The sequence below is a fragment of the Rattus rattus genome, chromosome 11, assembly GCF_011064425.1.
Source record: "Rattus rattus isolate New Zealand chromosome 11, Rrattus_CSIRO_v1, whole genome shotgun sequence".
NCBI lineage: Eukaryota > Metazoa > Chordata > Mammalia > Rodentia > Muridae > Rattus > Rattus rattus.
The window spans coordinates 75,542,817-75,555,481 of NC_046164.1; the positions used below are offsets into that span (position 1 = coordinate 75,542,817).

Sequence of the window (12,665 nt, forward strand, 5' to 3'; positions counted from 1 at the left end):
GGCCACCATCTGTGTCTAAGTCCAGCTGTAGGAGATCAGGCACCTGTACACAGTCAGAGACACACGTGTATACATAACTAAAGCTTTAAAAACAAAATAGTGCACGCCGTTAAACACAGCACTATGGAGGCAGAGACAGGTGGATCTCTTGGATTTGAGGCCAGTCTGGTCCAAGACAGCCAGAGCTACATAGCGAGAATGTCTCAATTTCCTCTCTCCAAGCCTCCCAGATTGAACAATTATCACCGTGCCACTCACAATCAATCATTCTGAGACCTCGGCCACACGCCAAAGAAACAGAAGCCACAAAGACTGATGAAAGCTATCGGAGACCTACAAGAAGAAACGTTTGTTTACTGAACAATTCAGGACATCGATGACTTGCCTCCCCAAACTGTTCAATGACTTAAGTGCAATTTCTAGTAAACTCTCACACTTACTAAAACCTTGATGGAAAGACAAAGTAGCTACCATAACAGAAGCCATCTTAAACAAGAGGGCTCAGCAAGCAATTTTTTGAGACATCTCACTATGTAGTCCTGGCTGTCCTAGAACTCGCTCTGTAAATCAGGCTGGCCTTGAACTCACAGACACCTGCCTCCTGTTGCTCAAGTGCCGGGACTAAAGCTGGAGTCCCTACACCTGGCTGCTCAGGCTAGTTCACACTTGCAATCTTCCTGCTTCAGCAGGAATTCCAGAGCTGGGATTACGAGAGTCCACCACCATGCCTGGCAGTGCTGGGTTACAAGAGTCCATCTCCATACGTGGCCTAAGGCAATTTTAAAGCCACACGGACAAGCATATCAGCCCCCAAAACTCAGAAATAGACGGAAAAATATGCAAACTTTTAACAGAAGTACAAATACAAAAATCAACAAAGGAAGAGGGCTTTTCAGAACAGGATCTAGAGTATCTGGACACTTAGAGGCCACACCCTTCACCTCATTCTAAATCTCACAAAAACTGTAGAGTGCTTGCCTGTAGGTGTGAGGGCCTGAGCTTGACCGGAGTGCATGTGTTTCCAGACTTAGCGGTCTGGCTTACTTGGCACAATCCTGGCCAGACACCACATCACCAATAAACACACAACCGAATGAGTCAGAGTGTAAGCAACAGAACGGGATGTGGACAGTGCCCGAGGAGTAACAGCGAGGCTGAGCTCTTGTCTGCATATGTAAGTGCACACACATGAACACAGGAGCACAAAGACGAGAGAAAGCTGGGCGAGACCGTTCCTTCGTTCCATCGAAGATGAGCACTTGCCTCAGAAGGATTAGAACTGGGGCTGGAGAGAAGGCTCAGCAGTTAAGAGCATTCGCTGGCTGCTCTTTCAGAAAACCCAGGTTCGGTTCAACTCCCAGCACCCACATGGCAGCTCACATAGTTCTAGGGGACCTGACACCCTCACATAGACATACATGCAGACCTAACATCAATATGCACATTAAAGGAAAAATGAGATTAGAAAAAAAAATAATGGATTGAAGACTTAAAGCCCAGTGAAGAGGACTAAAAACCACCAACTATTGATTGGGAGAAGATATTTGCAAATTGCACGCCCAACAAAGGACTAAGACCTATAATCTTTATAACGATCAAACCCACGCTGGAACTGTAGCTCAGCAGTAGAGCGCTTCCTGAGCGTGTGAAGGATGATCCTAGGTTTGACCTTAGCACTGCAAACAGCCAGACCCCCCCACCATAAAAAACACCTCAACACCAACCACTGGGCCATTTCGGAAGACAGACAGGAGGCAAATGCTCATCTGTCACATCAAAGACAAATGACGCCCAGAACATACCATAAACCCTCAACACGAACAACTTGTAAGAACTGAACAGAGGCGGAGGAGGGCTCAGCTGCTGTTCCTGCAGAGGACCGAGTTCTGTTCTCAGCACCCACACTAACTCCGGGGGAGCTGATGCCTCTGTTCTCCACAGGGACCTTCCCTGATGTGCTGCATATACCCACAGAAACACAAACATACAAAATCAAAAATAAACCTTAAAAACAAATAGAGGGCTGGAGAGGTGGCTCAGCGGTTAAGAGCACCCGACCGCTCTTCCAGAGGTCATGAGTTCAATTCCCAGCAACCACATGGTGGCTCACAACCATCTGTAATGGGATCCGATGCCCACTTCTGGTATATCTGAAGACAGCTACAGTGTACTTATATATAATAAATAAATCTTAAAAAACAAAACAAGGGGTTAGGGATTTGGCTCAGTGGTAGAGCACTTGCCTAGCAAGAGCAAGGCCCTGGGTTCGGGCCCCAACCCCAAAAAAAAAAAAAAAAAAAAAACAACCCAAAAAAACAATAGAAACATTACCAGTAAGACGTTAGGTGGTCATGAACTAGCTACACTAATCCAGAAAGTCTATTTCCAGTTTCCATCCTGAGTCCCCCGTGTACCACTCTTAGAGGAAGACAGTAGCAGTAAACAGACAGCTATAGGCAGTTAATATGGGCCAGCTGCCCTATGGATCCTGTGGTGACAGCAGTGTCTCACATTTGACTTCTGACTGTAGGCACCAGAGTGGCTTTGCAGCAGTCCTACCACTGGAGATCTCCAGTTAGCTCAAAAGAAAAGCCAGTGGCCCACATGGCGAGCAGCAGATTTTTATTTCCTTATACACCAGACTTCCAACTGGCTTTTCAGCACTACCCACCCACCCCACCTCAACCTAGACAAGCTGTGGCCAGCTGTTCCTTCCTGTAAGCCAGTTCTAGCTGTTTTTCTGCTTCTCCTTCACCTCTGTAGAAACCAACAGTCTGTGCAGGACAAGAGAAGTACTAGGTCACACAGAGGACTTGGAGTGGTGCTTTGGGAGGAAGAACCCTCTTTTTGGGAAGGTAAGAACCCTCTTTGTTGTAAGCCTCCCCTTTGGGCAAGCTTATGGGCATCTCCTGCAGAGGACAGAAGGCAGACATCCTGTTACCACAGCTGCAGAGGACCCAGGGCTCCACTGGAAGGGCGGTCTCTGAGTAGGCTGTGGTAGTCCTTGAGAGTGACAGTCTGGCCAAGGATCTTGTTTTCAGCCAAGTGGACTTTACTCTGGTCCCAGAACTAGGGTCTTCCAAATGCCTTCACAGCACCTGTTCCCTTCAGATACTCTCTAGTGACATGGTAAGGGAGGGAACCTAGCAGGACAGTAACTGCAACTCTGCTATACACTCAAGTACATACACTTCCTGGGAAGCCCAAGTGTCTAGGACCCTACCCGTTTAAGTCCTAGGTTTTCTGTCTCTCAAGTCCCCCCTATGCTGTGCCACACCAGCCTATTATTGGGGAAGTGGGGGAGGAGAGTACACTCGGTAGAGTCCTGGAGAGCCAGGGAAGTGGAGGGGTGTGTGTGTGTCCGTGTCCGTCCAAAATAAGGAAGTGAGGAGACAGATACCACAGAGCCTGGGAAGAGACCCGGCATCCACCAAAACAAGTGATTTATTAGGACCGCCTGCCCTGGGAGCTGCTGAGCACCCCCTACTGTGGCCAAGGTCCTACAGAGAGTCCATCTCGCTGATGGGTGACAACTCTGGCCGGCCCAGCACTCACTGCTGGGTCTGGGTCCCTAAGCCCTCAGGTCTTCAGATGCAGTCTGAACGGATGGGAAAGGTCACTTGGCCAGCTCCTCAGCCACTGCTTTTCGCATCTTGTCCTTGAGGTAGGCGGTTTTCTGCCATTCAGACTTCAAATCCAGCCACTCATAATATGGGACCTGGAAGAAGGTAGTAGAGACAGTCACATGGACTGTGGAATCCTTTCCCGCCTTTACATGTCCAGAGGCCCCTCCCACTCTGACAGTGCTGTTGACTGACAGCTTTAAACACCCAGGTCTTGGCCTCAAAGTCCTCAGGAAGAGTGCAGAGTGTAAGGCTATGCACATGGAAAGATCCTGGCTGGCAGGGCAAAGAGATTGCAAACCAGATAGGTCCCAGCAAGGCTACTGAAGAAAATGTGGCAAAGCTATGAACTTTCTCTTTGCAGGAGACTCAACACTGCACATGTGATCTGAGCACTGAGGCCACACATAGCCACACAGCAGCACAGTTACAGGTCCAAGCCCTAGCTCTAAAGGCAGAGCAAGGGATCCCATGGCTGTACTGAACTTTCAGTGTGATGTGCTCACAGGAGGCAAGCTAAGCTTTTGTGTGCGTAGAGTGGGGTGGGGTAGGGGAGAGGTGCCTAGCTTAGGCCTGAGAGCTGAGTATCTACTCATATCCTTCTAGCTCTAGGGGCTTCTCCCTCTGCAGTGACCCTTGTTCAACAGGTACTCACATCCACCACTAGGAAGCCTGCAGCCAGCACATGTCGACGGGCCAGGACAAAACGGCCCAACAAGTCCTTGCTTCTGCTGTTGAAGTTGGGGAACTCCCAGCGTAGGAAAGCGATTCTAGCAGGAGACAAGGGTACTTATAAAGCGCGTTCCCAGACTAAGGCCGAGGGGTTAAAAGGCATTTAAGAACAGCAGTGCTGCTGAATCCCTTCCGAGGGCATGACCAGGGATCTCTGGCCACATACCTTTTAGCTCCCGGGGGTAGTGGCTGGTTCCCAACTGGCTGGGCAAGGTGAGGAGCAACAAAATCTCTCAGGGGCAGGAAGTGGCCCTCAGCATCCAGCAGCACCTCTGCATCTGCAGGGGAACAGGATGAGCCTGGAGGTGAGGCCTCAGACACCCCACAGTGTACCCACAAGCAGGCATAAGAGGGAGGTACCCGCCGTTCTCTGTGCTGCTCCTTGCTATACCATGCAGGGTTACAAAGGGCCTGTTAGACTAGACCCTCTCCCAGCGGAAGGGAGCCCTTACCCAGCACCCAGCCATACTGTGTGGCCACCTCCAGGCTGCCTGTGTCATTGTTCCCCAGCAGTGCCTTCAGTGTGTCCTGCAGCTCCTTCTGTAGGGGTGTCATCTTCTTGTTGGAGGGTGAGGGACTGGGGGCTACAGCTGAGGCTGGCAGGAAAGGGCCTTTATATTCAGGGTACTCCAGCAGGGCAGTGGTGTTGATGTGGACCAATTTCTGGAAGGTACTCTGGTCTTTTGGAGACTTGCTCTCTGGGGGAGGAGAGAAGGTAGGCTGATGTACAGAAAGGGGGACCACAAGACATACAGTAGCATTGGGAGCTCCCACCCCGTCTTAGGCTGGTGTCCCACAGTTAAGCTCGTAGGCCAACTGCAGGGAGTGGTCGGAAAAAATCACAAATCACGAGGCTGTGCTTTGTGTGCTCTGCCCTGTCTCTGCTCTAGTGTCTTCCCTGGCTGACAGAGCAGAAGGCCTCCATGTTCCATGGGAGTGCATGCTTATGCTGTGTGCAGGGGAGCAGTCTCACCTAGAAAGCGTGTGTGGAGCCCAGGATGGAGAACTGCTTGCAGCTCTGCTACCTGCACTTGCTGCAGCACACACAGGGCCCACACCAGGTCCACCTGCAGGGCTGGCTCCAGGCTCCCCAGCACGGAGTCCAGCTTCTCATGCACCTGAGCAAGGAGCAGAGAAGAAAGCAGGTTCAGCCAGCGACCACAACACCCTAGGAAAGTCTGAAGCCAACCTGTGTTCTTGACCTGCCATACTGGAGCCAGGGACAGCTACTGGAAAGCAAGACCAATGTCCTGACTTGGTAAAGCCCACACCAACCCCAGGCTGAGGTACAGGAATCTTCCTCAAGCCCGGAGCTGTTGGTTTAGCTATTTTACTCACACCCTGCCCACGAGCAGGGACCCAAGGTCTCAAATCCCTCATGATAGTCCCTAGTGGGCACTGTGATGAAGGAAGAATGTCTGGGCAGGTCACCTAGGTGTCCATATAGCTGCTGCCCCTGGCTGGATGCCCTCAAAATCACCCCAGGCAATGCCCCAGTAGTTTGCATGTTCTCCAGTGGTCTCTGGGATGCTGACTATTTCCCCAAGTCGAATGTTGTGCCCACTCCCAACCCCCACTCTAGGCAGTAGCCCGAGCCCTAAGTCAGTGTGTCAGGTGTTCAGTGCTCGTACCAAGTTGAAAAACTGATCCTCTTGTTCAGGATGAAAGTTCAGCCGGGCAAAGGCAAGAAGAACGCTGCACAGATGGGACAGGGAGACATCCTGAGCTCTGTTCAGGAGGTGCTAAGACATTAGAGGGACAAAGTAAGGGCCCAGCAGCCATTTCTCCCCTGTCTAAGCTCAAAACTGTTCACCCAGCAGCAGCTTCAGAGTTCAACTCCCTGACAGTGGCTTTAGAAACTGTCTACTGGCCACAGGACATGCGCACACAGGCATCATGTACTCATACAATTCTACTCAGAGTGGTCAGTAGTCGGAAATACAGGGGTGTCTCCCCACTTGCTATGGCTGCTCCTTGGGAGGTCCATAACTGACCAAGGCAGATGTGGATGCTCAGAGCCAACCATCAGACTGAGCTCAGGGATCCCATGGGGGAGCTGGCAGAAGGACTGGAAGAGCAGAGGGGGACTGCAACCCCATAGAAAGAACATTGGCCAGCTGGACCACCCAGTTCTCCCAAAGACTAGACCACAACCAAGGAGTGTACAGGGAGGACCCATGACTCTGGATACATATGCAGCAGAGGATGGCCCTGCCTGACAGCAATGGGCAGCCCTTGGTCCTGTGGAGGTCTGATGTCCCAGCATAGGGGGATGACGGAGTGGTGGGGTAGGAGAGGGTAGGTAGGGGAACAGCTTTATAGGGGCAAAGGGAAGTGAGGAGAGGGTGGATATGGGGGTTGTGGAGGGGTAACCGGGAAGTGGGATATCATTTGAGATATAAACGAACAGAATAACAAAAACAAATAAACAAACAAAAAAACCACAAAGGTGCCTTCCCTTCCTGTGTATAGTCATGACTGCCTCAAGGTGAATGGAAACAGGACACTCAGGAACCAAACAGGCAACTGCTCTCAGACATTTCCCTTACCATTAGACATTGCCCTCCAAATCAAAGTAAGAGAGAAATCTCTATTTACAGCCCACAAATGAGCATTTCAGCTTGGCTTTGCATCCATAATAAAGCAGCAGTTCCCAACGGAGGCCTCTACAGATAACCCTGTGGTCCTAACTCACCTGAGTAAAGGCTTCAAACAAAGGCAGGTTGAGCCACTTGAGGAAGGCAAAGGACTTGGCGCAGCGGGCCACCTCTCCAGGCGTCATGCTGGGAATGAAGGGCAGGAGGTCAGCAGCGAGGCGCTGGGCCACTTGGGTTTGGTGGAAACTGAGCTTACCTGCGGGGTGGAGCAGGCACCAGACATCAATGGGGGAGGTCAGTGTCCCACACCCACCGCTCTGCCCCACCCTCGACTTCATACCTAAGGACTTGATGTCTGTGACTAAATTCATCCTGAACCTGGCATGGGGACAGGGCTCAGCAGTCACAGTTTCTATGGCAGCCTTCTGGGCCAGTGCGTGCCATCGTTAGGACAGGCACTGAATTTGACACAGCTGCAAGTGCCTGTGGCCGGGGCTCTTACCGTAGGCGTAGGCCAGGTCCAGGAGCATGCCTTTCGTCATGGGGAAGGGCTTCTGTACCAGGTGGTAGGAAATGGCCCGCAGCAAGGGCACCGACCGCCGGCTCTGGGCTGCCAGCGTCACTAGCACCTTCCGCAGCTCATCAGGGCCAAACTGTTCCACCAGCTCCAGGCACTGTCAACCACAGCCGCGCAGGGATCAGCTGAGGTGGTTGGGATGAGCTGGGGGCAGGGGTCCCATCCAGTGCAGCCCCTGTGAGACAGCAACTAGGCCTGAGCTGACTCAACACAGGCCCGGCTGCACGGAATCAGCCTTCTTGCCTGCCCCAGGGACTCCTAGGCCTGGAGTGCAATGTCTGCAACCAAACTTATCCCTAGGTCCCAAGGGCTGGGGACACAGGGCCCATGAGCAGCAGAGTTTGCTGTCGCAGTCATTTGGGCCAGCTCCCATCATGAGAGGATAGGAACTGAATTTGACTTGACTGCAGGGGAGTAACATGGAAGGAGTGGACAGAGCCATCTGTTCTAGCTAGTAGCCAAGCTGTGCATGAGACAGCTCGGGCCTAACCAGGACCCCTGTGTTAACTTCAGAAGCTGCCCGCCACACCCACCCTTTCCCACGAGATGCCTGAGACCGAGCGGCTTTCAGGGCTCCAATCCCATTTCCCTTCACCCAAGGAACAGGCCCCAAGTGCACAGGAGGCCTGTTCTCAGCCCCATACCTTGTCTTCCAAGCGGTTCATCAGTGACTCTGACAAGTGCCCTGCCATGGTCATCATGGACACCAATGTGCGGCTGTCGTTGATCTCTGTCCAGCGCCTCTCCAGGTGCATTAGCAGCTCAGCCAGCAGCTCCTTTGAGTGCTGCTCTTTCATGAAGGGGGCACAGGACTCAGCCAGGAAGACCAAGTGCTTGTACTTTAGCCTCCGCAGACGCCAGCGTACTTCCTGTTCCACGGACCGCAGCTCCTTGGAGCCCTGAGGAAGCACTAGTGTGTACAGACTTCGCAGCAGCTTCACGAGAGTCCCATGCCAGACAGAAGTTATCTGCACCAAGGAGGACAGGTCAGTACAAAGCCAGCCCCACAGGTATTTAGCAGCTCCTCCCACCCTAGCCTTGCAGGACCCGCTAGCTGAGCACCTCTAGTAAAGCACTGAGGTCCTGGAGGCTCAGCTAGCGGCTCCTAGACACACCAGTGCTTCCTGAGAGGACGAATAGGAAGCACAGCCATGTTCTTGAAAACTAGAATAAGAAATGTCTAGAGAAGGACTGGGGATGGCAGTGCACACTTTCAATCTCAACACTCCGGAGGCAGAGGAAGGTGGATTTCTGTGAGTTTGTGGCCAGCCTGGTCTACAAAGTGAGTTCTAGGACAGCCAGGGTTACACAGAGGAATTCTGTCTTCAAAAACCAACCTCCTACCCTACCAAATGCCAGGAGCCCTGTCTACAGCCGTCAGTCATCAGTGGCTACTTTCCCCCCCATGTACTCGGTTAACTGCTCACCTGACTGTCAACTAGCCTGACAAGTTGCTGAAAGCGAGCATCCTCCACAAGCAAGGCCTTTTCCTTTGGCTTCTCAGACAGCAGGTAGGACAGCCGGATGAGAATGAGGGCTGCATGATTGTGGTGCAGACTATGATCGCCACCTAGCAGTTCCAGCAGCTCCTCTGGCCTGGTGGCTTTCTCAATGAGGTAGTCCACCTCTTGGTGCTCTGGGTAGGGAGTAAACACCTGCTCTTTTCCCAACAACTCCGTCAAGGAACCTGAAGAGGGGGAACTGACGGAGGAAGTCAAAGTCTTACAGGCCACCCCAGCAAGTCTCAGTCGGCCAACTGGAGCAACGGTAGGAACTAGGCGGGTAGCTTCTCTAAGCAGGCATGTGCACTGCTTCATCAGGCGAACTGCCATGATGGTGGGCACAGGGAAGAGGGAGGGAGGTAAGACTCCTAGTAAGTGATTCCAAAGTCCTGAAAAGAAAAGGGAGTATTACATGAACTTAGAAGATAAGGCAATTTTAAACAACTGGTCTGTCTTTCCTGTTTTAACACCCATTACATGTGAAAGAGCACTTTCTGAAGCAGAAGTCCTAGGAACTTCTGCTTCAGGACAGTGGTCAGGTATCACCTCTCAGCACTCGGCCTGGGAGGCACCAGGCCTAGCTGCACTTTCAAACTCCCCAGGTCCTCCTCAAGGCTTCCTTGATGCAAATCTGGGCACGTGCACCTTACACAGTACTAGGTTATTTTGTTTCTAATTTCAAAGGTATCCAGGATCAAAAAATGACTGGCTTAAATATTCTAAGTCAGAATGATTTGGGGAAACTTAGGATCTATAACTCACGTTCCTGAAACTTCTGGGAAAACATGGAACACTGCTGACATGGGAGTGAGACTCTCTAAATGCAGTAGGCTGCCTCACTGAACAACCTGAAAAAAGTCACCCTTTTTTTTTTGGGTTCTTTTTTTTTCGGAGCTGGGGACCGAACCCGGGGCTTTGTGGGCAAGCGCTCTAAAAGTCACCCTTTCTTAACTTTTGGATTCTCTCTCTCTGGTGGGAGGGGGTAGAGATGGCTCAGCAGTTAACTGTATTTGCCGTTCTTCCAGATAACCAAAATTCAGTCCCTAGCACCCCATCAAGTGACTCACAACTGTCTGTAACTCCAGCTCCAGGGATCTGACTCTTTCTGGGCTCACATACACAGACATACAAATAAAGAAAAAAAATTTAATTAGTTAAAAAAAAAAAAGACTACAATTACTTTATGTAGCTGAGGATGACCTTGAACTTTTACTCCTCTTGCCTCCACCTCCCCAGTGCTAAGATTATAGCTATCCAACCACTCCTGGTTTTATGCCCTGCTAAGGATCAAATCTAGGTCTTCATTTGAGCTAGGCAAGCAATTCCGACTGAGCCACACCCCAGCACCCTTAAAAGCAAAAATCGATGGCAAACAAGCCCTAACACCACCCAAGTCACCATCTTGCCAATTTTAACCCAATCCCTACCTTACAGGCTCCATTTCAATTACTCTTTGCACTTTTTTTTTTTTTTAAACTTTTTTTTAAATTTATTTATTTATAAGTACACTGTAGCTGTCTTCAGATACACCAGAAGAGGGCATCAGATCCCATTACAGATGGTTATGAGCCACCATATGGTTGCTGGGATTTGAACTCAGGACCTTTGGAAGAGCAGCCAGTGCTCTTAACCACTGAGCCATCTCTCCAGCCCACTCTTTGCACTTTTATCCCACAGTGCAAGACTTGCTCCTGCGTTCCCTGCCAACCACAGGGTATGGCAAAACACACTTCCTTTTTCTAAGTCCTGCAAAATGTTACCTTCTTCGAGATGCTACATATCCACATGACGTTCCTTTCAACGATTCTGCCAGTCTTGTTCCCTAAGAAGAGACAGGAACCAGGTGGGACAAGTTACTTGGACTTTGCTTAAACCAAAGCAGAAAGCGCCTTAAAATTTTTTCCTGCTTCCGGGAACCGGGTGTATGGCTAGCTTATTTTATTGTTACATGAGCACATTACTGCAGTGGGAGAAAGATTGGCTTAATTATACTTAAAAGGAAACAAAATATGGCTCAGAAGGGGGCATCTGCCCAAACCCCAATATCCATCATTTACTGAACTGACAGTAAAGAAGCGCTGGCAAACATTATCGATTTTCAAGACAACTTTAAAGCAATTTAAGCCAAACCTGCGATTAAGTAAGCATCAACCCTGAAACCTAAAATGCAGAGACACTAAAAGCGACTGGCAGGGGACGCCAAGGGTCACTGCAGGTAGCGTAGCTTCCTCGGCTAGGCCTTGTCCAACGCGGGCCGAGGGGCGCGTGTACAATCGCAGGCCGGAAACGAATTTGCAACCGGTTCGCGCCCTTGGATCGCAGTGTCAAAAACCCCTTTCCTGGCTCTCCCCACAACAGCCCTGCCGGTTCTTACTAACTGTTGCCCTTCCTAGCCACCCTTCCCGTCTCGGATACCTACGCTTAGAAACCCAGTCTCTCCATGACGCCAGACGGGTGCAGCGATCACCCTCACTGACCTCCATCAGCCGTACCGCCTCCACGCGGCCCGGCGCGCTCATACGTCACTGGCGCGCCGCCGGAAGCTAGGTAGTCAAGTGCTCTCGGGCGGAGGGTGGCCTCCGCCCTTTCCGGGCAGGCGCCATCTTTGCTGAGCTCAGCCTTCCGGTATTGGGAAGCTTGGTGAGAGGCTCGTAGTGGGAAACTTAGACGGAAGGGAGAAGGTGAATGCTGGAAGGCAGGGTACGTCGGGCCAGAATCTCCTACTTGTGCGGTGTTTGGGTAGCGACTCTAATGTCCGTCCGTTCTGCCCCATTCCCTTGGGCCTTTCACAGGTCCTGTAGGAGAGGCGTGAGTTGGGGCTGGAAGGGGTTGTCAAGTGCAAATTGTAGCTCCATTTGAAGGAAGTTCTTTGTGGAAATGCAAGCAGTTTGTCTAGATTAAACAACTAAAGAACATACCATATACAACGGCACATCTATAAATTCCTGTAATCTCAGTAATGGAGGTAGGGGTCTGAGGGCTAGCCTGTACTACTGTCGAGGCTAGCTTGGTCTACACATACCGTGGCAGGACACCCGGGGCCATCTAGAGAGACCCTGTCTCAGCACACCACCGGCAGGATTGAGGAGATAGCTTTGCCCAAAAGAAACAAACTACAAAATGTAGGGCGGTGAATTTCCCTTGTAATCCCTGTGCTAGGAAAGTAGAGACTGAATCTCTGGGACAAATGTGTATGTGTGCATGAGGAGATCACAGGAAAACTTGAGGAAGTTTGTTTCTTCCATCATGTGGGGTCTGGGAATTAAACTCAGGGCAAATGCCTTTATCCCTAAACTGTTCTTCTAGACAGGGTTTCTCCATGCAGCCTGGGTTGTCTCACTGTGTAGATCAGGCTGGCTTTGAACTCACAGATATTCCTCTCCTGCCTCCAGAGTGCAGGACTAAAGGCATGGGCCACCACCGACAGGGTCCCACTAAGTTATCTTGCTGGCCTTAATTTTGTAAAAAAAAAAAAAAAAAAAAAAATTCTTTTTTCCTTAAAAATTTTTATGCTTGTAAGAGTGTATTGCTTCTCTTCTTTGTGGCTAAAATCAAGCATAAACTCTAGTTCTTGTTTAATAAAAGATTGCTGAATTACCCAGGGAAGCTCCTCTTGCTTTAGCCTTGGTTGTTC

General features: G+C 50.7%; 1 protein-coding gene and 2 non-coding genes across 7 annotated transcripts; all 3 read right to left on the reverse strand.

Annotated features, from left to right (window-relative positions):
• Positions 1-3,397: 3,397 nt before the first annotated feature.
• Positions 3,398-11,543, reverse strand: Tbrg4 (transforming growth factor beta regulator 4). 5 transcript variants are annotated; one of them, XM_032916413.1, is made up of 12 exons: positions 11,451-11,521; positions 10,792-10,853; positions 8,957-9,420; positions 8,174-8,497; positions 7,455-7,626; positions 7,051-7,208; positions 5,987-6,097; positions 5,329-5,473; positions 4,808-5,053; positions 4,522-4,633; positions 4,279-4,393; positions 3,398-3,718 (listed from the first exon to the last, which is right to left on the reverse strand). In XM_032916413.1, the coding sequence occupies exons 3-12, from the start codon at positions 9,359-9,361 to the stop codon at positions 3,617-3,619; spliced, it is 1,890 nt and encodes a 629-aa protein (XP_032772304.1). In that variant the 5' UTR covers positions 9,362-9,420; positions 10,792-10,853; positions 11,451-11,521; the 3' UTR covers positions 3,398-3,616. The 5 variants fall into 5 exon arrangements, with proteins under 5 accessions (XP_032772304.1, XP_032772305.1, XP_032772306.1 ...); XM_032916414.1 differs by having other exon boundaries at positions 3,402-3,718; positions 11,509-11,541; XM_032916415.1 differs by lacking the exon at positions 8,957-9,420 and having other exon boundaries at positions 3,402-3,718; positions 11,451-11,543.
• On the reverse strand, positions 7,302-7,430 carry LOC116912956. Its single transcript, XR_004389523.1, has one exon. It is a non-coding gene; the product is annotated as a small nucleolar RNA SNORA5 (small nucleolar RNA).
• On the reverse strand, positions 7,802-7,938 carry LOC116912957. The gene has a single exon (XR_004389524.1). It is a non-coding gene; the product is annotated as a small nucleolar RNA SNORA5 (small nucleolar RNA).
• Positions 11,544-12,665: the final 1,122 nt, after the last annotated feature.